Source organism: Parus major, chromosome 12, assembly GCF_001522545.3.
Source record: "Parus major isolate Abel chromosome 12, Parus_major1.1, whole genome shotgun sequence".
Lineage (NCBI taxonomy): Eukaryota > Metazoa > Chordata > Aves > Passeriformes > Paridae > Parus > Parus major.
The window spans coordinates 9,716,947-9,742,444 of record NC_031781.1 but is presented as its reverse complement, the minus strand read 5'-3'; the positions used below and the strand labels follow the sequence as shown (position 1 = coordinate 9,742,444).

At 52.2% G+C, this 25,498-nt stretch overlaps 1 protein-coding gene across 3 annotated transcripts in view; it reads right to left on the bottom strand.

Moving 5' to 3' along the window:
* Window positions 1-25,498, bottom strand: part of PLXNA1 (plexin A1) — a 115,576-nt gene that overhangs the window by 11,925 nt on the left and 78,153 nt on the right. For all 3 annotated transcript variants that reach the window (XM_015641176.2, XM_015641177.3, XM_033517434.1), the window contains exons 13-29: window positions 21,839-21,990; window positions 21,408-21,528; window positions 20,926-21,062; window positions 20,232-20,399; window positions 19,266-19,359; window positions 18,548-18,787; window positions 18,247-18,390; window positions 17,308-17,542; window positions 15,831-15,973; window positions 13,098-13,354; window positions 9,216-9,282; window positions 4,534-4,680; window positions 3,566-3,725; window positions 2,931-3,034; window positions 2,403-2,499; window positions 1,552-1,742; window positions 714-883 (exon numbers count right to left, since the gene is read on the bottom strand). In XM_015641176.2, coding sequence (XP_015496662.1) covers window positions 714-883; window positions 1,552-1,742; window positions 2,403-2,499; window positions 2,931-3,034; window positions 3,566-3,725; window positions 4,534-4,680; window positions 9,216-9,282; window positions 13,098-13,354; window positions 15,831-15,973; window positions 17,308-17,542; window positions 18,247-18,390; window positions 18,548-18,787; window positions 19,266-19,359; window positions 20,232-20,399; window positions 20,926-21,062; window positions 21,408-21,528; window positions 21,839-21,990 — 2,627 coding nt within the window. The remainder of the gene's footprint in view (window positions 1-713; window positions 884-1,551; window positions 1,743-2,402; window positions 2,500-2,930; window positions 3,035-3,565; window positions 3,726-4,533; window positions 4,681-9,215; window positions 9,283-13,097; window positions 13,355-15,830; window positions 15,974-17,307; window positions 17,543-18,246; window positions 18,391-18,547; window positions 18,788-19,265; window positions 19,360-20,231; window positions 20,400-20,925; window positions 21,063-21,407; window positions 21,529-21,838; window positions 21,991-25,498) is intronic.

Genomic DNA, 25,498 nt, shown 5'->3' with positions numbered 1-25,498 from the left:
CAAGCGCTTCCGCGCTCTCACATCTCCATTTAAAAATGTTTCTTTTCCTGCCCTGCTAATTGCAAACAGTTACTGAACTACACAAAAGCGATTTGGCTGCCATTTAACAAATGCCAGACACGGGGAACATACATACCCATCTCCAGTCACAGCAAAATCAGAGAGATGAAATCGGTGAGGCAGCAGGAATGAAACATGCCAAAGGGGGCTAACACCTGCACAGCCCCAGCACCCCGGAGCTCTCATGAGCTGCCCCGCCCCAGTGCTCAGCCAGGGATGAGCAGAGCAGGGGCTGGCTCTGCAGGCAAGGGCAGGGAGGATGTGCACACAGATCTGTGCTGACTTTGTTAGGGCATGGCTGAGTGACAGCAAGGAGTGTGGAAACACCTTCAGGACAGCAGAGATGAGAATGGGGGCTGGCATCCCTGGAGGAGCCCGGAGGATGGAGAGGCCAAGGTGAGATGTGGCCCTCAGCGACTGCAGCCATGAGGGGGGAGCCTGGTGCTTGGGATCTGGGGCAGGGCTGAGGGAGCACTGCATTCCTGGGATTTTTTCTGCTAAGGAAGGCATGCAAGGGATTTACCCACACCAGAAATACAGAGATATGGGCCTCTCTTGCCCTGGATCATTTTCAGGTACATATTTCTGCTCCCTGTGGGAGGGCTTGGAAGCTGTGATGTTCACCCCCCCAGTCCACTGTCCTTCTCCATTACCAATTACTCTTCCAGGTGTGCCTGACATCATAATCATTGATCTGATGCTTATCAGCTTGTTCATCCAGGAAATCAAACATGTATTTGATGGCGAGGGGCAGTGCACTCCCACGGTGAGCTGTGCTAAAGATGGTCTCAAACAGGTCATCCACAAATTTCTGCAGGGTGCCCTGGGGAGGAGAAAGAGGAAAGAGCTGCTCAGCAACACCCCGAGCCAGCAGAGAGGTGAGTCTTTAATTAATGGTGAGCCTCTAAACCAATTTCACTTCTATTTCTACACCTGCAAGAGCAGCACAGTACAGTCTGTGTAACCCTACTGGTTCCCAGTGGTTTATACTGGGAAACAGACACTGCAGTGATGAGGTATCTCCTTCACTGTATGAGCTGGCATGCTAAAAGTATACAAAGAAAAACATCATACAAAACAAAAAAGTGCTGTATGTGCTGAGGGAAGTGGAACATGCTGTAATGCCAAATGCCTGGGGCAATCACCCTTCCCACCTCACCAGTTCTGCAGTTTTACCCCAAACACCAAAGAGGCACCTATCCCAGGGCATCTCTGCTTTGCACACCAGCAGCTGCTCAAGGATACAGGAAACAGTAAAAACACCAAAAAGTGCAAAGAGCAAATAGGAAAATCCACTCAGGGGATATTCACCGATGGTTTCAACACACAAAACCTTCACCTCCAGCTCAGTAAAGAGACCAAATGAAGACCTCTTCCTAAGCTAGAGCAGGAGACTAATAAAAAAAGCAGTGCTTACCACTTTTGGACAGCCCAAATCACTACCCCTCCCCACTCAGATTTCAAAAGGCAGGCATTATCTCTGGGCCATACCTTGGTGGCTAACAGACGGGTCAGGTAGATCTCAGAGACCATCTTGCTGCCCCGGTCACCCTCCCGCTGGTCCATGTGGTCGTGGTTTTTCACCAGGTGCCAGAGCTTTGTGCCGCTCTCCAGGTCGGGGGTGATCATGGGGGTCCGTGAGCGCAGGCTGTCGGGGCTGCTGGCTGTCCTCAGCATGCTCTCTGCAAGCACAGGGGATGTTCCTACCCTGCCACCTCTGCCTCACCACCAGCCCATCATTCCCCTTCCCTCCACAGGAGCTTTGGGATTCAGCCTCTGCAGCCAGCATGAACTGGGAGCTCTGCTGTGACCAATGTGGCATTTGGCCAGGACAGGCCTGTGCCCCCATAACAGGGGCCAGGACAACCATGGAAGGAATTCTGCAGAGCCTGTCCTGCTCCCAGCACGCAAGTGCCAGGATCACAGATGCTTTCTGTGCCAATCTGAGTCGATTACACTATTCCCTTCCAAACCAAGGCTGAGGTACACCTGCCACCACGTTCGTGGGAGTCTTCAACTCTGCTCTTTTAAGTGCTAAGTGCCTCTGTGCTTATTTTAATTAGATTTCAGGGGAATAAAAGGGAAAGGATCCCTTAACAGCAGCCATCTAACATTTGCCTTTTTCCCCTGAGTCCAACACACTGCAAAGAAAGATGGCTCTGAGGGCACCTGCTCCCTCTCCAACACTAGAATAAATAGCACTGTGCAGGAGAGCTGGGGGTTTGGAGGAGTTAGTTCACATGAGTTACAGTTTCAGTCACTTGCCCTGTGCCCTGGTCCACATGCCCAGCCCAGTGCCACATCCCCTGCCAGCCCAGAGGAGGATGCCCATGTGCACTCACCATATCTGCTGAGGGACTTGGTGAAGGTGGAGGAGTTGGAGATGTTGTATGCTGAGTTCTGCTTGGGCACCAGGGCTACCGAGGAGCCGTCCGTCACCTGCGGGCAGAAATGGGCTGAGCAGGCTGCCACACCAGAGAGACACCAGGGGAACAGCTCCAGCACGGGGGGAAACCAGCCCCAGAGGGATGCAGTTACACTGCCACTACCCCAGGGACATCATCTCCAGCAAAGGAGCCTGACATCTCTGTGACAGCTGGGGGAAGGGGCAGAACAGGAACACACCAGAAAGCTCAGAATGAAAATGGCAGAGTAAGGTCAGAGTGGGAAACAGCCTCTATGAACCCTGCCAATACCCCATTTTAAAGGACCATAAACATGAGGTGCAGGCAGGAAAGTGACTGCAAACCTCCTGGCCATGGCCCCAGAGAGCTGAGCTCAGGCCCTGACCAAGCTGAGGAGGGAGAAAAGGTACTCATACTCAAAGCAGCTGGTGAATGCTCAATGTTCTCCATCATGGTCAGCCTTACCTGATAGTGGGCCAGGGTGTTCAGCCTCTTCCAGTCATTGTCAATCTTTGTGGTGACATCTTCATCCTGCAGTATGATGCGGGCCATCCTGCCCTGCCGCCACTCTGCCCCATTGGGGAGAAGGGCTCATGGTTAGTGGATAATAGGAGCACAAAGCTAAGGCAAGGGTACAAGCACAGTCCCAAGGCATCAACTTAGGAGGCCTCCCACCCCTCTCTGAGCTCCAGGGCTGATGACTGGATGTGCTGGACAAATCCAAGTACTCAGGGAAAGACAGCATCAGTTTGACCCTGATGGCTGTTACCTTTGCTCCTCTCCATTCCCCTGTCCCTCCTTTAAGAACAGGACTATTAAATGCTCTCAGCTACTGCTGGCCTCCTTGGATCTCATGACACCTCAAGCCTGCAATTCAGACCCCAGAAGAACCAAGGGGGATCTTCTCCCCACCCCCTCCACCCACAGTCTTTTGTGCCAGGGCTCCCCACACACAGTTAGTGCCACCAGCATGGAAGAAGTGGAATGAACAATATGCTTCTGTAGGATAGGTTGATTTTCCTGCCTTCCACAGATTTATTTGCACTCCTGCTTTTAGTCACATCCCTGTTCCCCACAGGAAAGTGCTTGGTCTCTCTTACCCAGGTCCATGTCTCCAGCTTTGGGTCGCTGGGAATAGGGCACACCCTTGTAGACAGCATCCAGCAGCTTCTCCTTCACCTGTGTGATGGTGTCGCAGTTCAGCACCTTGACAGGGATCTCTGGAGCGTTCTCATTCTCAGGGTTCACGCAGTTGAGGGTCTGCACAGGGTCAGAAAGGGTCGAGTGAGAGGCTGTGACACACTGGCTACAAAGGCAAGTCCAAGGACACAAGGCTACAGCAGTTCACAGGCCGTGTCTTCTCACCTCCTGAGCTGCTGTGGAGTTGTAGTCACACAGCACATTCCTGCTCCCCTTTCCTCACCTCTCCCTGCCCACTCTCAAATCTCTAATTCCCAGAAAGGAAGCACAGTGTCAGTGAAGGAATCCTGGGCTAGCAAACCATGCCCAGGGCACCAAAGCCTGTTGAGAATGAGCAGTGCCAGGGCACACCCCACTCCCCTCCCAAACCATCCCCGTGGAGACTGAGCTGCAGGTGAAGAACCAGCTGCAGGCTCAGCCAGGGGAAGGGTCTGGCTTATCATTTAGCTGGACAGAGGACATGGCTCAAAAGGAACTATCACCCCATCTCCTGCAGTAACCTCAAAGCTCTAACTTTGATCCCCACTGAACATGAGCAATGGGCAGCTCCATATAGCACAAACTCAACAGCATCTCTCACCCAAACCTGCCACTGCCAGGGGTTTGCTTGGAAAGATATTGAGCAGGATTCAGTTCATGTTTGGCTTCCTTTGACCCATGGTAAGACCAAACCTTGCCAAGGAAAGTCTCTGTTTCTGACCTTGTCTGAGATGGGCCCCACTCAGACAGGGTAAGAAGCACCCCAGGAATGCTGGAGAGAACAACAGACAAAACTCTCTCTAAAAGTATTTTGTGTGCCCCCAAGATCTAGCTGGACCTGGCAGTCCTGGCAAGCACCAGTACCACTGAGGCTTCTGCTTGCACTAACCAGCATTTTGTAGTCAATCTGCTGCCGGATGAGCTTGTCCTCACTGAGGGAGTAGCGAGCCTCTCCTGTGATGGCATCAATGGGGCCCTTCTCCATCTGCTGCTTGATGGCACAGTAGAGCATGAAGAGTGGTTCTCCAGCACATTCCTGTGGGACAGGGGGATGGAGGAGGGGAGAGGAGGGAGAGGAGTTAGAAGGTGCCAGGCACCTGCTTTGCCTTTCAAGAACCACCACCATGCCAGAAGTTTCCTGTGGCCCTGCAGCATCAATCCCCACACACAGCGTAATAAAGAGTCTCCATCCCTTGCTCAAGACTGCAAGGAAGGGCATCCGTGGTAAAATGCATCCTGTGAAGGAACTCACTCTCTCCTTCCAAGCCCACTGGAAGTTGTTTGTCTATCAACCTGTAGGCTCAGATTCCCAGAGCTTCCCAACACTTCCAGGTAAATTCTGCTCATTCTGCAAGCCAAAGATGAGCTAAAAAGGGTAAATCAAGGTCTACTGAAAAGCAGACTGAATCTGGGGACCTTGAGTACAGGATACAGCCTGACTTTTGAGCTGCTCCAGAAAAGGAAAGCACGTGAGGACCTGAGGAAAGGGCACACTGCAGTGGGACAGCCTGGGGGCTCTTGGCTAGATATCATGATGCAGCTCTGACATCTGCCAGGAGCCCAGTCTCACATGAGAGAAGTCAAAGGAGGTTTCTCCAAATGACAGCTGGGCACAGCCAGCCAGACCCACTGGAAAGGAAAAGCAAGGGAGCAACCCACAGGCAACCCTACCCTGAGTCTCCAGGTGATGGAGGGGACCAGGCAATGAGGTTTCCTGCAGTTAAAACATGTGTGACCTACCCAACTCCACTACCAAAGCCTTGTAGCCAGAGCCAGCTTTAGCTACCAGACAGAGCCACATCAGCATCTCATAGATGTGAGGAAGCAAAAGGGAAACTAGGCCACTTCCCCCTAAAACATACTGGATGCTGGATTTGGAAATACTAAAGGACCTGCCAAGGTTGGAAGCACCAACCAGCCTGGAGCCAGGATTTGGCATAGCAGGACTGGGAATGGACACCTGTTCATAACCCAGGGCCCAAACTTGTCCCCTGAGCTGCATCCCGATGAGACCTTCCAGACACAGGCATTAGCCCTAAGGGAGAAAAAAGAGTACAATGGGAACAGAGAGGATGGAGAGAAGTCCCAGCAGATTTTACCCCACTAGCCCTCATCCCTCCCTCCCGGCCGCCTCACAAATAAATTGTACTTTGGTTCAAAGTGCGGCTGCTCTCCCTGTCACCATATGCTGTTAGCATCTCGTTAGCATCTGCGATAATTAAAGAGACAGCTGCTAACGAGCAGGAACAGGCATACATCATCCCCAGACCTTCCGACAACACGCCTGTCTTTGAAATTATGTTTCATTTGCTAACTTGGCTTCATTAAGTCAGCTTGGAAAAGTGAGAGACCCAAGTGGGTGCTAGGCTGCACATCACCGGCTGCCTGGCAAGGCGAGGCTGGCTGCAGAGTGGTGAGAGCACAGGGGTCCCAGGGCACTCCAAGCCTACCCCTCTGGTTCTGGTAGAAAAACTTAAGTTGCCTTTTTTTGGTTGCTTGCAAAAACTCCTTATGAAAATTCCAAGTCTACGGAAGTGGTATGGATGGAGGACAGCTTGGAGCAGGACTCTTGCTTCTATCTGCCATGGTTGTTACAGTCTCAGCCCACAGCCTTCACCTCTTCAGTAAGGCATGGCTGCTGCCCCCACATCTGCAGCTCTGTACCCATCTCTACTAGGGATTCACACCAAGTGTCTCCTACACTGGCTTCTGACTGTTCCTAGTGTGAATCCTACCCTCAAAATGCAACACCACAGTCCCAGCCTCACTGTCCCCACTGGCTCTTGAAAACCAGGGCCAAGGTGCTGCTGTGGGCCACAGCTCACTGAGACACTGCAGATGAGGATGGTTTAGGGATCATCTTTGACAGAGACCAACAAAATGAACAGGAACCAAAGAAACCAGTGCTGGGCAGTTGACTGAGCTGAACTTCATCAGATGAAATACAGGAGACCACTGAGATGTGGCCAGTTGGTCCCTCAGGTTGATGAAGGGTGGCCTGTCCTCCAGATGTGACTGTGCCCACCCTGCCAGCCCTTATGCAGTTTGCTCACTTCTGGGGACCTGACTGAGGGGAGCTTTGGGGGCTCTCCACGGGAGCCAAGCTGGAGAAGAACAACTGCAGACACCCTGTGCATGCCTATGTTGATATGCTGGAAGCAGGCAGAGACAAGCCAGCTAATTCCCAAACTGTCTTATTGACTAGATCTAGCTCATCAGGCACCTAATATTGTGCATTTTTCAGCACTTGTCTCAATTTATCCATCTCCCTTTCCCAGAGGTGTCTCATTAAGGGTCTGATAAATGCTGCTAACAGGGTCCTCCTGAAAGCATTAGCCTTTGCTGGCTCCCCACACTGCTGGCCCTGGACATGAGGGCCTGTCCTGTGCCTGTCTCAATCCCTCACCGCAGTGTGTCCCTGCTTGGGGCAGGTTTGCTGAGAGCTGATCCAGAAGCTAGGCACATGGCTGTCTGCCTCATTTACATGCACAAGTACTGCTGGTTGGGGCACTTTCCCCAGTAGCAAACTGTCTGCTGTGATACTCTCCCATCTACTCATGGCCTTCTCCTGCTTTTGCTACCACCTGTGATCCTCACTGTCCAGAGACAGGCGAGAACAGCCTCGTGGGTCTCCCTGTGGGACTGACCCAGAAGAGGACGTGAGCACATCCTCAAGTCTCTTCCAGTGACTCAAGCAGTGGAGTTTCAACCACTTCCCAAGGAATTGAATCCCAGTGTAACAAATTTCACAGCCACCAAGTTCATCTCTGTGTACATTTCTCTTGTAATGGTGTACCTAGATCAAACCTTTCTCCTGCTGCTACCACCCAGAGATTGGAGGTGTTTTCCCACGCCTAAGTCATGGTGTAGCCAAGGACTACAACGAGGCATTGCCCTGGCTCCACCATTCCCACACCTCTCACCTGCTACTCCTTATCTTCAGACTTGCTCCACAACTGGTAATGTCCCCAGAAGCCTCTCTGAAGGGGGACAAGGGCAGATGCAGGACATTGGTGGTGCATGAGCTAATCCAAAGTAGTTTCTGAACGTGGCCCAGTCCAGCCAGGGACAGGTCAAGGATGCCAGGTCACACACACAAATTCTATGTCCCCAAAAACTGCTGTGGTGTTCATAGCTGTGCACTGCACTTTGCTCAGCCAAAGCATAACCCTGTTCACTTCAAGGAACCTTGGAGTTTATCAACAAGGAGAGCCACTCCTGCCTGTCCCACCAGGTTTACAGAGCTCAAAGAGCCTTCTGCCAGTGTTCTACTCAATCCCACTGGGTACTGCTGATGCAAAAGGGCCCTGATGGACAAAGCCCTGCCACAAAGGGGAGGTGGGAGGTTTGACATCTCCCTATGACCAGCACAGCTCTTCTCCTCTCCCACCCCTGGCAAGCAATCTCCAGCATGCTAGATAGATTTTTACAGATCCAGGCTATTCCTCGACAGAGGCAAAAAGCCAAGTGCATGTAAGTGATATTATAAATCACCTCTCATTGACAATCACTTGAGTTCTGCTGAGACTCCTGCTCACTCTCATCTCTTGGCTGGAAATAGTTCAACCCTCTTTATCTTAATGAGGGATGAAATCCCACAAAAACAGCTGTGTGTTACACCAGGCTGGATCCCAAGGAACAGCCCTGCTGCCTGACAAACCAGTGGCAGGCCTGCAGGCACCGTTCACCCACTGGAGTCATCCCGAGGTTGCAGCAGGACTGAGCCTGGGGTCCACATGCTGGAGCTGCTGCTGTGTAATCTGCATGGAAACTGGTGCAGCTCTAGCAGGTGGAAGCACTGGTGCTGATGGAATAAATGTTCTCAATACTGGTAGATGCACCAGTGGTGAAAACAGAGCTTACACTGTGGCATCCTCTTCTGCAACCCTGATGAAACTGGAAACAGGTGAATTCAAGCTAAAAGGCTCTGCAGCCTCATGCAGGTGCAGTGGAGAGCTCTGTCCCTGGCTGTCAACAAGCCCCTCAAGGCATCCATCCCCACCAGGGCACCCTTGGCAGGGGAAGCAGCAGCAGAAGTAGAGATGCCTGCAGGAAACAATTCCCCTACCACAGAACCTCAGTGTTGGAGAGATGAAGGAAAAGTAGCAGCATTACATGAAGAGTGCAGCTCAGCAAACAACAACTCAAAGAGGCAGAAACAGCCCCAGTCAGAGCCATGCCTACAGAAGGATCAGCTCACAGGGCTTTTTCCTCCTGAGTTACACAAGCAAAGGCAAGAAGAGAGGAATGGGGACCACTCCAAGAACCAGTTGAGTTGCTTCAGATTTATCTTTCCTCAGGGCACCATTGTTAAAATCTCAAATCCACTATGCATTAAGCAATCCAAATCTGGATTTCATTTCCCAATTTCAGCTGTTTCCCAAAAAGGATACCAGAATCACATCTCAGAAAACCAGGATGGAAACAGAGATCTGGGAAGCAATCTCTCCTTTGGGAGGGAGCAGCAATGCTCAAGAACATGTCAGCTTGGATTTTGGGTAGCATGCTACCTGGCCCAGCAAGGCAGAAACCACCTCCCTGTCCAAACTGTGCCACCCTTCCCAAACTCACCTTCAAAAACTTGTACAGCAGAAACGTGAACCAATTTGTCAGCATCTTCTCTGCCACCGACTCCGTTCTGCAGGGGAAGGTAGAGAGCAAAGCCATCAGCAGAGAATATTAAAGGTCTCTGATCTCAGCCATTGCCACTTCACCCTTCAACTGTAGCTAAATTATTTTTGGCTTTAAAAGGCTTCATCTGGAAAGGAGGCTCAAAGCAAGGAGCACAAGCAGACAGCACAAGCTCTGCTGGAAACTCTGCCCACCAGCAGACCCCCAGGAGAGAAAAGCAAATTTGTCTCCAGCATGTTTGGAGAGCTGCAACAAGTCAAGCTCAACCTTGTACCACTAGGGACACCAGGGGATGAGAAGCTTTCTACTTCTCCCTGGTACCTTCTACTTCAATGAACTTTATTTCTTCCATGATGTCCCATTGGAACCAGACAGATCTCCCCACAGGAGGATTGTATGAGGCACCTAAGCCAAGTGCAATGTCCCCAAACCTACCTCAAGGTCCCCAGTGAAAGTACAACCTGAAGGAATGGCTGAGGTTGCAATGCAAAGACAGATCTAGCTGGAAGCCCCTTTCCCCAGCTGGGAGCTGCTGTTGCCTTCTGGTCCTGCAGAAGTACTGCCATTGCCCTGACACAGGCCACCACTACTGGTGACATGACTGCAACCCCTGAAGCAGCCCTTCATCTCCAAAGCATCAAAGTCCAGGGCCCATAGTAGAGCAAGAGGACACTGACCACCACCAGTCCACTGGTACATGGCCTTGGTTAAAGCCACAACCAGATTTAGGTCTGGAAACTTTGACCCAAATATTTTTTTTGATCAAACTTATCCTCACTACTAATTCAGCTGAAAACAAGGGGATTAAAGAAGGAGGTAATAAGAGCAGTGGTTGGAAGCTTAAACCTGTTTTCCATGTACTTTTGGAACACACTGTGCCAGGCTTGGAATTTAACCCTTCCATGCCTGCATGGTGAAGTTTAGGGTTGCTGTGTGTCTCCTTGCATTGGAGTGGTGATAGGAGTTTGCAAGTATACAATGCTGCACCCACTTTCTCCAAAAGAAATTTAAAAATGAAGCCATGCCTCTCCACTTTTGGATATGCAGTTAAAGGAAGCAGACAAAGCTGCCTTGAGAAAACCTATATATTACCCCTAGTTTCCTAAAGCACAGTCCAAATCCAGATGCCAATGTGCTCCAGAGCAGCAGGGAAGGTCCAGGGAGTGGCCTGTGCCTGCTGGGGACCATGCACAAGAGGGAGAACAGGATCCCTCAGGACGGGTGTGAAACGTGGTGTGTCTGAACAGAATGAGGGCCCTTGAGGTGCTGGTCCTGCAGGATGTGCCACAGCAGCAGAGAGAGGGACATGGAGCCATGGAGGGAGCTGAGGGTGACACCAGACCCTGGTGAACCCTGCTGCCCTACAGCTGCAGCTTAACATGCCTGTCTCTGCACCACACCTTATCTCTCTGCCATAAGATTAAAACCCCCCTTAACATAGCCATTGTTTTTAACATGGCCTTCACTCGTTCTAAAATCTTTAGCTTGTCCACCCATTAATTACCAGATCAGCCTCTTGCAAATGCAGATGGTCCTGAAAGCACAGGCAACACTAATAACCTCAGGGACATGGGTGCATTCCTCTTGCACCAGGAAAACAAATACAAATGATTGACTCAAGAAATAAAATCCAGAAGGAACCAAAATGTTAGAGCCACCAGAAGGAGTCCCACTGCCCAGTTCCATGCACTGCCCAACAGCAATGCCATGCCCAGCAGATGGGCCAGGAGCTGCTCCCAAAGACCAGATGGCTGGGGCAGGAATTCTACTTTCCCAGAGTTTATTCAAGCTGACTTGGTGTCATATGGTCCCTTCCAAGGTTTTCTCTTGTGCTAATGGGACTTAGCCCTTTTTGCCCCTGAAATAGCACAGCCCTCCTTAAACCATTTGAGGACAGCATTACCTGAGCCTTCAGGGAAGGGAAGGCTTCATGCCCCTGCCAGGAAAGAATAATCCACCACAGGGAACAAAAAAAGGGAGCAGGAAAGGGACATGGAGAGAAAACCAAGGGAGAAGTGGACTGCAGCTATTCAGCAGACATCCTCCCTAACCCCAGAAAGGACCTGACAAGCCCATAATGCTTATCTGAAGTGCCACCACTCAAGCTCTGGCGGATGTTTGTCTTTATCCGTGATAGAGCCAGATGCCACAGCAATGGGGGGATTATCCAACAACCAAATAAATAAATAACAGCTCTCCCCAGTTAGATCAATGCTAATCCAGTTGCCCTGGGCAGTAAGCACACTCTCAACACCCAACAGCAAGGCTAATCAAACAGATAGAGAAGCACAGCTCTCGGCACCACTCGCTCTGCACCGTGGCTTCAAGAACAGTGTCTCTTTGTTAAATATCACTCAGGGAGGCAGAAGCAGGGTCCTGGCCAGGGGACTTATCCGTGTCCTACCTGCAATGGCCCTTGAGCACTGTGGCTGGGGACTGGCAGTCTTTGGGCACTGGTGCAGGCTGGGCTCTGCCCCTGTGCCGCCACCACGGCTCAGTCACTGCTGCTGCCGGCCTCCTCATGATGTCTTTTATTTATATTTTATTGATTTACTTCAGGGCTGGAAACGCATTCTAAATATTTCAGTGAACCCTGGTGTTATGGAGGAACGATTGGAAGAGAAGAGCCTAAGAATGCAGTCAGGGGAGAGGGATGGGGAACAGCAGCTGGCACCTCCAAGACCCACCCCACTCCCCAACAGCCATCATCTGCACAACACACCGCTAATGAGATGCTTTGAGACGTTAAGGGCACCCTTGTGATGTGATAAATGAAGCAGAGAGAGCAAGAAAGCAACTTGCCTAACGAGATGGGCAACACGGATGTAACTGGGACCAGTTCACATCTGGGTCTTCTCCAGCTGTTTCTCCAGGGCCAAGAGTACAAAACCTGACAGGCTTTGTCCAGCCTGGCCATGCCATGAACATCAATTGATCTTTGAAAGATGCCTGTGCTTCCTGAGCCTTTCTGGTGCCATGCCAGCCCTGTGCCTCTCAGCCATCCTTGCATCTCTGCCAAAGGCTGGTGGCACCGGGCTGCTGGAGGTGCAGATGGGGAGGCAGCGCCTGGCATGCAAAGGGAGAAGATGGCACGGAGAGCCTCGAGCTGAACCAGCGAGCTTATTAATAGTTTTTGTTCAGGACTTGGTGTATCTTTCAATATTCATCAGCCCGTGATGAAGGAGAGCTCAGAGCTATCGTTAAATATTGATGGGGCAGGCAGACTCACGGCAGGGCTTGGCAGGCTGCCTCCTGATTGCACTTCCCCCGGCCCTGGTGAGACTCCCAGCCTGCAGAGATCTGAGTGACTTTCCCAGGAAAACCCCCATGTGACTGGCAAGGCAGGTAAGCCCTGAGGAGACAGCAGGGAAAGGAGGACTCCTGGCTGCTGCCCACTCAGGCAAGGCAAGAGCTGCCCCACATGCCCAGAAATGTGGAGGACAACCTGGTCACCTTCCTTCTCCAGGTGACCTACAGCAACACACCACAGTGCCTGACACTAGCATGTACCCTACCTGCACCAGCTGCACAGTTGGTGAGCACCTTGCTCTCTCCTTCCCAGGCAGCATGAGCTCACACAGGCCAAACTGGAGTGAGAACGACCCATGGCTGCTCTGAGTTGGCTGAGGTCAGGTAGTCCCACATCCCTCTCACACACAGACAAGCAAGGAAATGCTTGACCACAGACTCAGTGCTCTCAATGCCACGGCCAACACCAAAGCCATCGCTGGTGGCATCCCCAAAGGACACCAGCTCTTGTCACTGCACTCAGAAGTGCCTGGGCACTGTCCCGCAGCTCCAGCCTCGCAGGGGAACACTCACCTCCTCAAGAGCAGCTTGGGGTGGTTCTTGCTTTCCAAGTTCTTCTCAATAAGGTCAGACAGGAGCTGTTTCAGCACCCCTGTGGCATACTCCATCTCGCCCTGCAGCGCCGTCATGATGAGCGAGGCCACGTTGCCGCGGTCCCGCATGGAGAAGCTCCGTTGGGCCTCCAGAGTTCGGATGAAAGTCAGCAAGAAGTGCTTCTTGTTCAAGAGCTGACCAAAGAGGGTCAAGGACTTCTCCACATTAGCCTGGACCTGCAAGGATAGAGCAAAGCTGAGAGACAGGCATAATGGGGAGGGTGACGAGAAGGTGGCTGGACTGAACCACACCCTCAATCCCAAAAAAGGAAATGATGAAAAAGGGTCAAAAAGTAGCTGGCCTAGGTCTATCCCTGCTACCAAGCTTCCCCTTTGGTGATCAGTCTCAGTTTTCTCAGGAGAGTTATCTAGTCTGTAAAACCCCAGCATCAGATTAACACAGTCTCAGGACATCAATGTATATATATATATATATATGTCTATACAGACACACCCTTCCATACAAAGACTCTCTCCCACTTGTGTGCAGACACATAAACACACTTCCCTCCCATAAACAAACACTCTTTCTCTCCCAAGCACACACACAAATTATAATTTTCAATTTCAGCTAACAAGCAGCTCAGTTCCACCCAAGTCACTGCAACATGTGCTTTGGGTATTACACAGAAAGCAAATAAAGCCACAAGCCTCAGCTCCACCAGTACCAAACCTGCCTGGTTTGGGGGGATGGATTTCAGATAGGGAAATAATAACAAAAATCTGACTGTCCCACTGCAGACACAGCCTAAACCAGTCCCTTTACTCATGAGATATTTGAAGCTATATTTCTGGCCATATTTGGCCACGTAGGACGCAGCATGGATTCAGCTCCGATGCATTCACACCTGCATTGCCATCAGCAGCCCAGCTCTGGCCAGCCCTGACCACATTTGTTATCAGAAATGAATATTTTTACAATTCTCTGTTTTCCCATTAGAAAAGATAGTTTCCTCTGAATAAAAGCCTTCCTGTGATAAAATGTAGTTTTTTTCTTTAACTTCCCCCTTGTCTTCCGAATTGGGAGAATGAGCATTAAATTTTGCTTCACGTCGGTATTTGGAGACAAAACAACACTTTTCATTTCAAAACACCAACTCAAAATGAAGAACAGAGTTTTGACACATCAAATCATTTCACTTCAATCAAAACTTTGGATTGGTGCTCTTCAGTTCAGTGAAATTCCTCACAGTTGTAACTTCCCTCTCCAAAATACTCTTTCCTGCTGAACAAAAACCCCTGTTTCCCACCAAGTCCATCAATTTCAAGCCCCTGTGTTCAACTTGCTGATCATTAGTAGAAATGAATGAACAATACTGAATGAAATATTTAATCAGGCTTAAAGTCTCACAAAGCAAGCAGCCTCCCCCTAAGCCCTGCAGAGGAAAGGAGCTGGTACTGGTGCTCACTGTGGATTAGCATGTGCGTGAGCAAGCGCCGCTTCCTTCCGTCACTTGCAATAGCTAATGTTACACTCGGAGTAAAGAGACAAATAAAAGCAAACCTGATTAAATTATATGAAGCTTACACAACTCTAGTTGCTTTATTTAATCTCTTTTGGGGATTTTTTTTTCCCCCTTCGCAAATTTAACCCCTTGCTTCCCAGGCCAGGCTGAGCTGGTGTGCTCTCAGGCATGATATTTTGAGTTAGGAGCTGGAAGTGGACACAGTCCACCCAGCCTGCCACAAGAAATGCAAAATTCCCCCTCTGATACCCTTTTTGATGCCCTTTCCACTTTCCCTCTTTAGGGAAAATCTGTAAGAGCAAGAGCAGAGGTGAGAGGAGAGGCAGGCATCTGCACAGACAGGAAGGGCTGTGCCCCAGGGAGACCAACACGCCTGCTTTGGCTCTGAGCATCCGGAAACCTGAGCTGCAAGGGGAAATCCATGGAAACAGGGTCCCCACCACCCTCCAGAGCTGGGATTAGGGGCTGGGGAAACAGAGCAGGCAGAAGGCCAGGGCCCACGCCGTAGCCATGCTGGCGTACAAGACCAGCACGTGCACTTGCAGTTGGTAAGAGCTTGTTGTGCTGTAATTAGTGACCGTGCATCTTGCACCAGGGCCAATTACTTCTCCTAAATACATTGTGAAGCCCACGTCGACATTAATTACTGTGCTGGGTCAGCAGTGAGGGGAAGCGAAGGTCACCCCCCTCCTTCCTCTAATCAAGAGTGGCCTCAGCAGCCCAGCACACGAGAAGCAATTGCTGTGCAATTGCATGCACTAAATTACACAGAGGTGGGGAGGCCAGGAGAAGAGAAGGAGCTGGTTTGGGGAGCAGAGGAAGGATGCCAAGGATGGGCTCTGCATGGGGAAATGGAGCCAAACAAGCAGGCGATGTCAGACAACCCTGCTAAAAACAAGCAACCGGTCAGGCATCAAACAAACCCAATTGAATAAAGCAAGTGCTGTAGAAAATGACAGCAGCAATGATATTAATATAAATATTGATATTAATGTCAGAGAGCACAGTAACCATTTGGCAGCCGGTCCACATCCGCGCCGGCTGCCACGTGGAGAGATGCACCACGCCGGGCCAGCATCCAAGCAAAGCATCTCTCCAGCCCCAGGGCACAGGGGCTCGTGCAGGGGACTGTGCAGGGGCACATCCCCAATGTGAAACACTACAGAGACAGACAGACAGACCCACACCTCCATCTCTTTCAGCACAGGGTGGTCTTCTATCCCCGGGAAGAGAACCCGCATGGCGTAGGTGCGGTAATCCAGAAAGGGGATGCCAGCCCCATCCAGGTCGTTGGTCAGCTCGTTGATGTCTGTCTGCAGCTCAGCAAAGGCTAGGGTCAGAAAAGCAGGATTAAACAACACATCCTGGAGTCTCAGCACACAGCATTGGCACTCAGCCCCTCACCACACCCCCAGCACCCCACGGGTGGACCCTCCCCAAGGCATGAATATTCTCAGCATTTCTCTTCCTGGCAGGCTGTGATTGCCGTCCCCATCTCACAGATGGAGAAATTGAGCTGCAGAGTGTGGGAATGACATCCCTAGAATAAATGAAGTGGCAGATTTGGGAACAGAACTGCCAGGTCCCAGGGGGGTCAAATCCCCCCTAACCAGCACTTGCAGCCTCCAAGGGATTCTGAGGGCAGGGGGAAACAGCAAGGTTTGAACAAAAACAGAGCTTCTTGGGGAAGCCTAAACCACAAGATTGCCCTCATTTCTTATTGACCTAAATACTACTTGAGAGAAGAGCTTGAACACACCCACCCTGGAACCTCCCGATCCCAGCAGAGGCAGCTGTGACTCCCAGGGGAACATGATCCAGGGGGGTCCTGAACCTTTAATTGCACCTACAGGGAAAAGCTGATGGGAGAAGAGTCCTGGAAATGCACCAGGGAAAGGGGTTGGGGTGGGGGAGAAAACCCTCAGAAAAATCAAATTAACAGCACTTTAAAGGGAGCTGAAAGCCAGGCAGAGGACTGCAGGCTCGTCAGCCTGATGAGAAAAAACATACCGTCAGCTTGAAAGGCATGCTATCTTATCTGTAACTAGCGGGACTAGAAAAGAGAAAAGGCAGGGAAGAGATTGTGCCTTTTAATTAAAAGCAGATCCTTTTATCTACCAGCTGTGGAAGACAAGACACCATCCCCTCCACCAGCTCCCTTCCCTCTCCCTGTCACCAGTGCCATCCACAGGCATGTGGAGGGATGGGGACTTGGGGGAGCAAAGGTTTGTCTTTCTTTCCCCTTTTTATTATCTTGTTTTCGGTGCCTGCTTCATTCGCAGCGTCCGGGCTGGTTGTGGCTGTGGCTGGCAGGGTCAAGGCCTCTGGAGCCAGCGCAGGGGGATAATGGGCAATTAGGTTTTATCAGCAGTATCATACAAGGAATTCTGTCCAATTTCACAGCATCTGTCTGTCACATAATGAGAGATCCACTGCCCACTCACAGGAAGCCTTCGCTACCCTGCTTGCTCTCTTTTCTCCTACTTGGAAAAATAGAGAAGAACTTCTTAACTGGAAAAATCCCTAAATCCCATCTAAAATGAGTTCACTTCCACTGACAAAGCAGCTTTTCCCCTTCCCATTCTCTCCCTGAAAGGCAGTGAGGAAAGGGTAGGAGCTCACTGAGCCTTGGAGCAGTAAGAAACACCCAAAGGGATCCCTCACCCTCTTTGCACTCCAGGGCCACCCGGGACTCCAGGTTGTCCATCTGCAGCTGGAGCCGTTTCAGGGTCCGGTCAGCATCCCGGGACTTGCGCTTGTAGGCGATGAGGACGATGATGATGATGAGGAGGAGCAGGCCGCCGCCGCCGCCGATCCCGATGATGGCGGGCAGGGTGAGCAGGCTGTCTGAGTAGATCTGCAGCGTCCCCGGCGAGAACTCGAACCCTCCAGCCTTGATCTGCACCACGGCGGGGGAAAAACAGACCTGCTGTCAGGGAGTATGTGCCACAGGCAGCCCTCCCTGCTGTGCCCACCATGCTGGGAACTGGGGCGTGACCCCCAGCCCGTGGCATCAATGATGTGGACAAATGCAGGTACAGCAGGGGCTGGTCCGGAGCAGCGTGAGGAGCTTTAATGGCATGCAGCACGCGTGCTGCCAGTGCACGTGGAGCAGGCAGAGAGTTTGATGTCTCATTCAAACATTACAGTAACAGATGGGATGGGATGTAAAGCGAGTTTCCCCGTGGATGGGGAGCCTGGGGAGGACTGTGCTGGGTCCCTTTTAACATAGCAGAGTCCTGGAGCGCAAGCACTGCTGCGCTACAACCCCACAAACAAAGGAGCCTGCCTTGCAGCATGTGCCAGCACTGGGGGGCAGAGGTGGGAATCCCCCCTGCCTTGCACCCAGCACCAGCCAGGGCACAGAAACACCAAGCTGAGTGTGCAGGAGGGTGACAAAGTATTTAGTCCTACCAAGCATGTCATTAGGAAGAGGAATGCCTAGGGAGCAGGAAGATGACTCCTGAGGATGCTCCTGCACGTACACCTACTATCTGGTCCTCTTTCAAGGATGAGCACACAGCAGGGCTGGTGCTGGGATAAAGACTGAAACTCTGAGACACATGAGGCACAAGGAGCAAAGGCACCAGTGTCAGCACTTACTGTGACTTTGTGTTGGCCAGTGAGGTTGGGGGACTCGCAGAGGAGCTGTGTCTCAGAGACCGTGAGGGTGCAAGGAGTGTCGCCGATCAGCACCGTGTAGTTGAGGCGGGAGTTACCAGCAGCTGGTGGGAGCAGGTTCCTGCCCTTTGAGGGAACAAGGAATGAGACTGTCAGTTCTCATGCAATGGGGAATGTTTAAAAAAACCCAACACGCAGCAAAATCTTTGCTCCAGGAGAGACAAAATGCCACCTCCACAGAGGGACATGTCCCTACCTCTGCCCCCAGGCACAGACTCCTTACCTTGAGGATGAGGGGAGAGCTGGGCTTCAGCTCCAGCATCCCTGTGGGGCTGAGTGGCTCAAAGACAGGGTCTGGGTAGTAGACAAAATTGGTGGTGTTGATGATCAGCAGGGCCTGGACATTATCCATGACAAAGCCGATCTCATCCGGGCGGTCACCAAGCTCCGGAGGGCTCCGCACAGGGTTGTCGATGGAGGGAGCGTAGCACACCATGGTGGTGTCATTGTAGACAGTGCAGTTCTGCAGGAGGCATGGAATGAGGTCAGACTCACTCCCAAAAAGGTGGTCAGGATCAGACTCCACAAGGATCTCCTGACAGCAGCAGCTCTGGACACAGTTTCAGTTTGGAATCTCCTATTCTGTTCTATCAACAGGCATCACACCCCATCCCGGGGCAGAAACAGACTCCTGGATGGATGTGCAAGGAGGGGCAGGCAAGATGTCACTGGGGATGGGCTCTTTCTGTCAGTATCCTATGGATGTCCCCCAAACCTCCCACCAGTTTTGAATGCTGAGATCTCAACCCTCTCCTGAAAGCACCTGGCTGGAAGCTCTGCAGAGAGATTGGTGCCTCTCTTTGAGGCAGCAGCCCCTGGACCTCAGCCTCTCCAGACCATCACACTTGAAGGGCAAAAGGTGCATTTTCTGCCACGTGTTGCATATAGACAATATCCCTCCTCTTTGTGCTCTGCCCCCAGCCCCAGGCAGCACCACTTACATTCTCCCTTTCAGAGCTGCAGTACTTGGCCCGGATCCTGGGCTCTTTGATGGTGGCCAGGTTGGTGCCAGTCACAGTCAGCAACGTCCCACCACTAGAGACATGGACACAATGGGTTAGGAAAGGCAGCTTGGCACTGGATCCCCAGATCTAGGAAGGAAGCAGCCCTCATTTCCATCCAGATGCCCATCTGCCCCAGCCTGGATGAGCCACCATGCCCCAGGAATCTCTTATCCCACCCATATGTTGCATGGCTGGCAGGACCTGGCAGGCACTAATGGCAAATCATTTCAGCTGACCCAAGGGTCAACTAGAGATATAAAACCTGGTAATTAGCACTGACATCCCACCCTGTGTGCAGGTTTAGGGCCTGAAGATGGTTCCCAAGCTAAAGCATTCACAACAGGAAAGCATCCCAAGAAGCACAAGTTCCTCTCTGCCACCCTTTCTCCACCACAGAGGCAGTGGGTGACAGGAGAGGCTGAACTCTGCCAGGTCTTCTCCATGACTTGGTGTTAAAAGCCCCTTGGTCCCAGAGTCCTTGGCCATGCCCCTGGGGAGCTTGCTCCTCCTCAACAGCCTGGGGGAGGTTTCCCTTGGCACTAGCTCTTAATGGATTCCTTCGCCTCCTCTCCAGCCAATTCAAACCTTTTAGAAAAATATGTAAACATTTCAAAAAATCCCCCGATGGGAAATATTTTAATTTTATTTGCCGCCGCCAAATGTCAAGCTGAAATTAAGCAGATCCAAAGCACTCTCTGCTCTTGCCCCCTGCCAGGCTGAGCACTGAAGGCCAGGAGTTAGCAGGGCCCTGGTGCCAAGCCATTTCTCACACTCCTCTCGCCACATCTCTGGAGTGCAGCCTGGCAGTTATCTCAGCACTGAGATGTGCCCATCAGGAGCGGGAAATCCGTACGGGAAACACTCCCCGTGCCCCGTGCATCCCACGAGCTCCTTGCAATTCACCTGTTGATGCTCCATTCAGGATCAATCTTCTGGATGGTGGGGTCCTCTGTGTAGTTGTACTTCACCTCTGGGTTGCTGAGCTCTGCCCGGTTGATGTTGATGAGGATGGGGGAGCCGCCGGGGGTGTGCCCCGGGGGGGTCCTGCACCGAATCTCACGGGCGCTTCTCCTGGGGCAGAAACACAACCTGTCAGGGCTGGGCAGGAGGGAGGCCAGGGCAGCCAGCCCCTCTCCCCTTCTGGAACAGCTGGGGGGGTGAAGATAGAAAGGAGAAAAAAAAGGAAAAACAAAAATCCAAGAAATGAAACAAAAGGCAGCCAGGAAAGACTGAGCAGCTCCTGAGCGTTCCCATCGTGCGGCGGCTGCAAACAGCAGCGATTAGGGCTGATAACCAGTAATTACCGCAGGAAAATATTTAAAGAGCCGCTCCATTATCATCCCTAATCTAAAAATTATCCACTTCATGCCTCAGGGCTTTGTGCTTTTACAGAAAAATCTCTGTTCTTAGGGCTCTTCCTGCAGCCTCTGACACACAGAGGTTTCAAGAGGAGACACCTTTGGCCACCCAGGGGGTTTGGCTCCCATGGTCCCTCCTGGCTTCCTAGCCCAGGCTTCTGGCTGCTGCTCCGTCTGGGTGTCCCACTGCCTTCAAAGGTGCCTGGTGCTGATCCTCCACCACCCTCTGTGTCCCTCACCATGAAAAAGCACAGGGCCGTCCCCCGATGGTCACGGAGACGTTGCTGCCAGCATTGAGGTGGGTGCCTTCGATGGCGATCCAGGTGCCACCAGAGAGAGGACCCCGGGCTGGGACAACACGGGAGAAAGTGGGTGTCTGTCAAAGGAAAAGGGCATCCCTGGAGTCAGACAGGCTGGGAACTGAAAACCACATCCCCAAGCAGTTTCAAGCAGGTGACAGGGCCACAGAAGAGAGGGATCTGTCAGACAGCAGCCGGGCATAGTACTAAGGCCTGGCAGTGCCAGCAGGACAGTGGGGAGGCAGAGCAGTGGCAGCCTTGGAGAAATCCAATCATCATGACTCAATGCCTGACCAGAGAATCCCTGCCTGCCCCTCAGGAAAATTATGGCAAATTTTCCAGCTAAGCCAGAAAACCACCCAAAACCACCCAGCATCACCTCCCTCTTGAGGTGACAGACCTGTCCCCGGCACGGGGCTTACCACAAAGGTGAAGGTCTTGGGGGATATGGCCCGGTAGCTGGGCGTGCAGTCACGGATGCACACTTCTACCCGTGCCTCATGCACCTTGCTCAGGCTGGCATCTCCGATTTCACACACAATCCTAAGAGATGAGAGTAAGACACTCTCAGTGTCACCAAGACACTCCCTGTGCAAAGCAAAGGTCTTAGATGCCAGCAGATCCATGAGAAACCAAGTGTCTGGCAGGTGACACTGCCAGCCCTCAGAGAAGCTTCCCCAAAGCCTTTGAAGCTCTTCCCAGAACAACCATAACCAGCAGGTACTTCCCTCCCAGTTCAGCCCAGTCAGCTCTATGACTTTTGCAGCCACAGGCAGCATTTGAACACCATCAGTGCTGTCCCAAAGCCTCCCGAGGTGATTTGGAGCACACCCAGCCCTCGCCAGGCACTCACTGCTCGGCGCTGATGTACTCGCTCTCGATGGGGATGCACACCACTTTGCCCACTCGGACACCCCAGCGAACATCTTCAAACTTCAGGCCCAGGTTCTCGCCAGTGATGGTCAGACGGGTCCCTCCTTGTCTGGGGCCGGTCTCAGGGAACAACTAGGAGAGAGCATACTCTGTCACAAGGATGCAGAGCCACAGGGACACCTCACTCAGGCAGGCTGCAGCCCAGGCAGCTGCAGGATGTGTGTTTCAAGCAGCAAGGAGCAGACAGGTGATGAGAAATGCCAGCACATCTGTAAGTGGCCCACAGAGCAGGAAAGACCTCCCCAGTGACAGCTGTATCCACAAAATCCCCCCAGGAACAAGCCAGGAGATGTGAGATGTGCCCAAGCAGAGGGCTGGGATATGGACACCCTGCTACAGACATCGCCATCTCCTAAGTGACAAGGACACAAGAGTTGAAGGAGACAGGGCAGCACTAGCCATGGCTCCAGGGCAGCACCAGCCATGGCTCCAGCTGAACTGGCAAGGAAGACCCAGGATGTGCCTGGCTTTTGGCCAGATCCCAGGTGCCCAGGGATGAGATTCCCATGTCCAAGATGTCCTCAAAGGAGAAAACATCTCCAAAAGGTCCCTGCAGAGGTGAAATGGCAGGAAGTGTGTTTCTCTTCACCAGCAAACCCTTTGCTGAGGCCAGTTGGGAAGGGACGGGACCTCACCACAGCACCACACCTCATTTACCAGGATGATGTCCAATAAAGCAGACAGGTGTGGCCTGACAGACAGTGGCAGAATGAGGGATGAACAGAGGTGTGGGCCCTGTTCCAAGGTATGTGGGGATGCTGCCTCCAACCAGGCAATTACAGGCAGTTTTACATCAGTGATTGCTGGCCCTGAGGTCAGGTGCCCACCTGCAGCACTAACTGGGATGAATGGCAGAGCTGCAGTGGGCCCAGGGACACAACTGGGTCCCCAGTGACTCAGAGACACATCAGAGGAAAAGGAAGCTGCAGGCAGCAGGAGAGAGAGAGGGGAATGCGGTCTGGGTCAGTCCAGGAAGAAATCACATCCTGACCCAGGGGAAGGGATGGTTCTGCTGCAGGTGATGGCCTCCTCTGCTTTCCTGGCTGAGATCCTCTCTAGCACTGGCAGGCACCTCTGCCTGCATTAAGCCCAGCTCCTGGACAGGTTCAAGCCATAACCAAGCACGTGTAAGCTCCTTGTGTTCTTGGCAAATCTGGGCAGCCTCAGCCCTGGGGCCTGAGCCAGTGGATCATCCTCCTCTTCCTCCTTCTCCTCCTTGTGAAGAGCTCATTCCTAAACATCAACTCCACAGCAAGGAAAAGCAGATTTTCTTTTGCAAGAGCTGAGGGTGGGAAACATGCAGCAGTAGACATTGTCCACATCGTCAACCCTGTTGGACCTCATGGAGCCAGGGGCTGTTTTCACACAGTCCCACTACAGCCATTGCCACTGGAATTAACTTCTGCTCTCTGGATTCACACTGGGCTGGTGTCCTACAGCACAAACTAAAGACAGGAGCACCCAGTCCCCTTGCACAAAGGAAGGACATGTCCCAGGCCAGTATCAGAGCCAGGACTGGTGCCTGAGCCCTGGGTCATGCTGAGGCAGTCACAGCTCACTATTTACACAGCAACAAAACCCTCCGGGGCTGTGGGGAACCACTGTTTGCCTAAACCTTGTTCAGCCCCTGCCCAAGTCTGGGATTGGAGCTCGTTCTAGCAGCTGCAGCCAGCATCAGGTTGGGTCTTCCCCTGAAAAAAAGCTCTGGCAAGAAGCGGCTGTTTGTTTGGTGTTCCTAAATGAGTGTTAAAAGCTGCTCCGGCGTGTTCGATTCCTCCTCCTCCGCAGCAAAGCTGACAAGGGCCACGCGTTCAGGGAGGAAGGAGCCCGGGAATGAAATGACATAGTTGGCCCAGCACAGGGAGGTCACAGCTAAACAAGGTGTGTGGGAGGGGGGAGCTGCCAAGGAGAGCAATAAGTGCTCAACCCCCCCTTTCCCCCCTCCACCTCCGGACCCCTGGCCCCAACAAACAATGCTGCTTTTCTCCTAATTGGTTTCATAGGGTCTTTTTACATCAACAAGCAAACAGCTCCAGTGGGTTCAAGCAGCTGGCTTACTCTCAGCTCTGGTGACCACAGCATGGCCAGGAGGTGCAGAGGCCAAGGGGTACCTCCTTCCCAAGGGAAAGGATGTCCCTCTGAGGGTCACAGTGGGCACTAGGCAACACACCTCAGAGGTTTGGAAGGGGCTTGTCCCCACCACTGAGCAATGAGTAAATGATCCCTCACCCCAAGGTGAAGAATCATGGTCATCTCCCAGCCCAGCCCTACCACCCATGAAGACACCTGCGCTCCAGTGAGCTGGGCAGGAAGGAGGTTCCAACTCCCCATGAAACCACTGTAGGAGACTCTTCCCCACTGGCCTATGCTGCCCTCTCTGCATTAGGCTTTCCTCTGGACCATCTGCAAGCACGCCCACAGCCCAGATGTGGGACTGGGGTAGTGGGAGGCAGCAGACAACAGGCAGGCTACAGGAGCAGATCACACCAACAGCTACTGCACATCCGCACCGACCGCCACCTCCCAGGGCACTAAGGCAGAGCAGTGCCAAGATCAAACCCACCTGCTAACAGATCTGCTCCTGCTGCACCTGCAATTACTGTAAAATTTCATAATGATTCAGGGTGAGAGAGCTGTTACCATCAGCTCTGGACCAACTGCTGTTCCCAATGCTGGGCACCATCAGCTGCTGGGAAGCTGCTGTGAGTGGTGTGTGTGTAAATGCCTGCAGCCCTGCTTACCTGAACACAAGAGGACAAGGGCACAGCTTACAGCAAGACCACCCTGGCCATGACCTGCCCCGCAGCATTCTCAACTCCCATCATCCCTAGGGGTCTGGATTTGGGAATTTCAGCCTGAGCACAGTGGGAATCTGACAGGGAGCCCTGCAGCTCTGCACACAACAGCAAACCTCCACGTAGGGATGCAGGCTCTGAGGCTCGATCCCACTTCCTTGGGAATGGATGCCTTCTCCTGCCAGCACCCCACCAGCCCCAGGCAACTCTGCAGGCAGTACTTTTGAAGGCAGGGCTCTTTGCAGGCAGGGACGTGCCCAGCAGGGCTGTTCCCCCCTCTCTCCACATGGCTGCCACCCAGCACACTGCAGGGCCCATCCATGTGAGAGGCAGGCAGCACACACTGGGAAAAGCCAAAACTCTCATTTCCAGCCCTCATCAGATAAGGCAGTGAAACCCAAACAGATCAGATCCTGTGCTAAGACTCCAGTAATTAACACCACCGAGGCACGCCAGCCGTGGGTTAGCAGAAGGTATCCAGCTGAAATACCCACCAGTCCCTCCTTGTGAACCTGGATCCCAGCCCAACAGACATGTGAATATTAATATACACAATCTTATAAGCAAAGGTCATAAAAGCTGTCAGGGAAATGGGATGATGATGATGAACGACTGGCCCCAGTGCACGTGGCAACACAAGAAGCAACGTAGAGCTTCCCTGGATCCCTCAGTCATGTGCAGGAGGGGTTGGAATTTTGGAAATGAGCCAGAAAGCCAGTGCATGGGGGTGGTGCAGAAATGAAAGTGGTGATAAAAAACACTCAACTACTAAACACGGAGTAGAT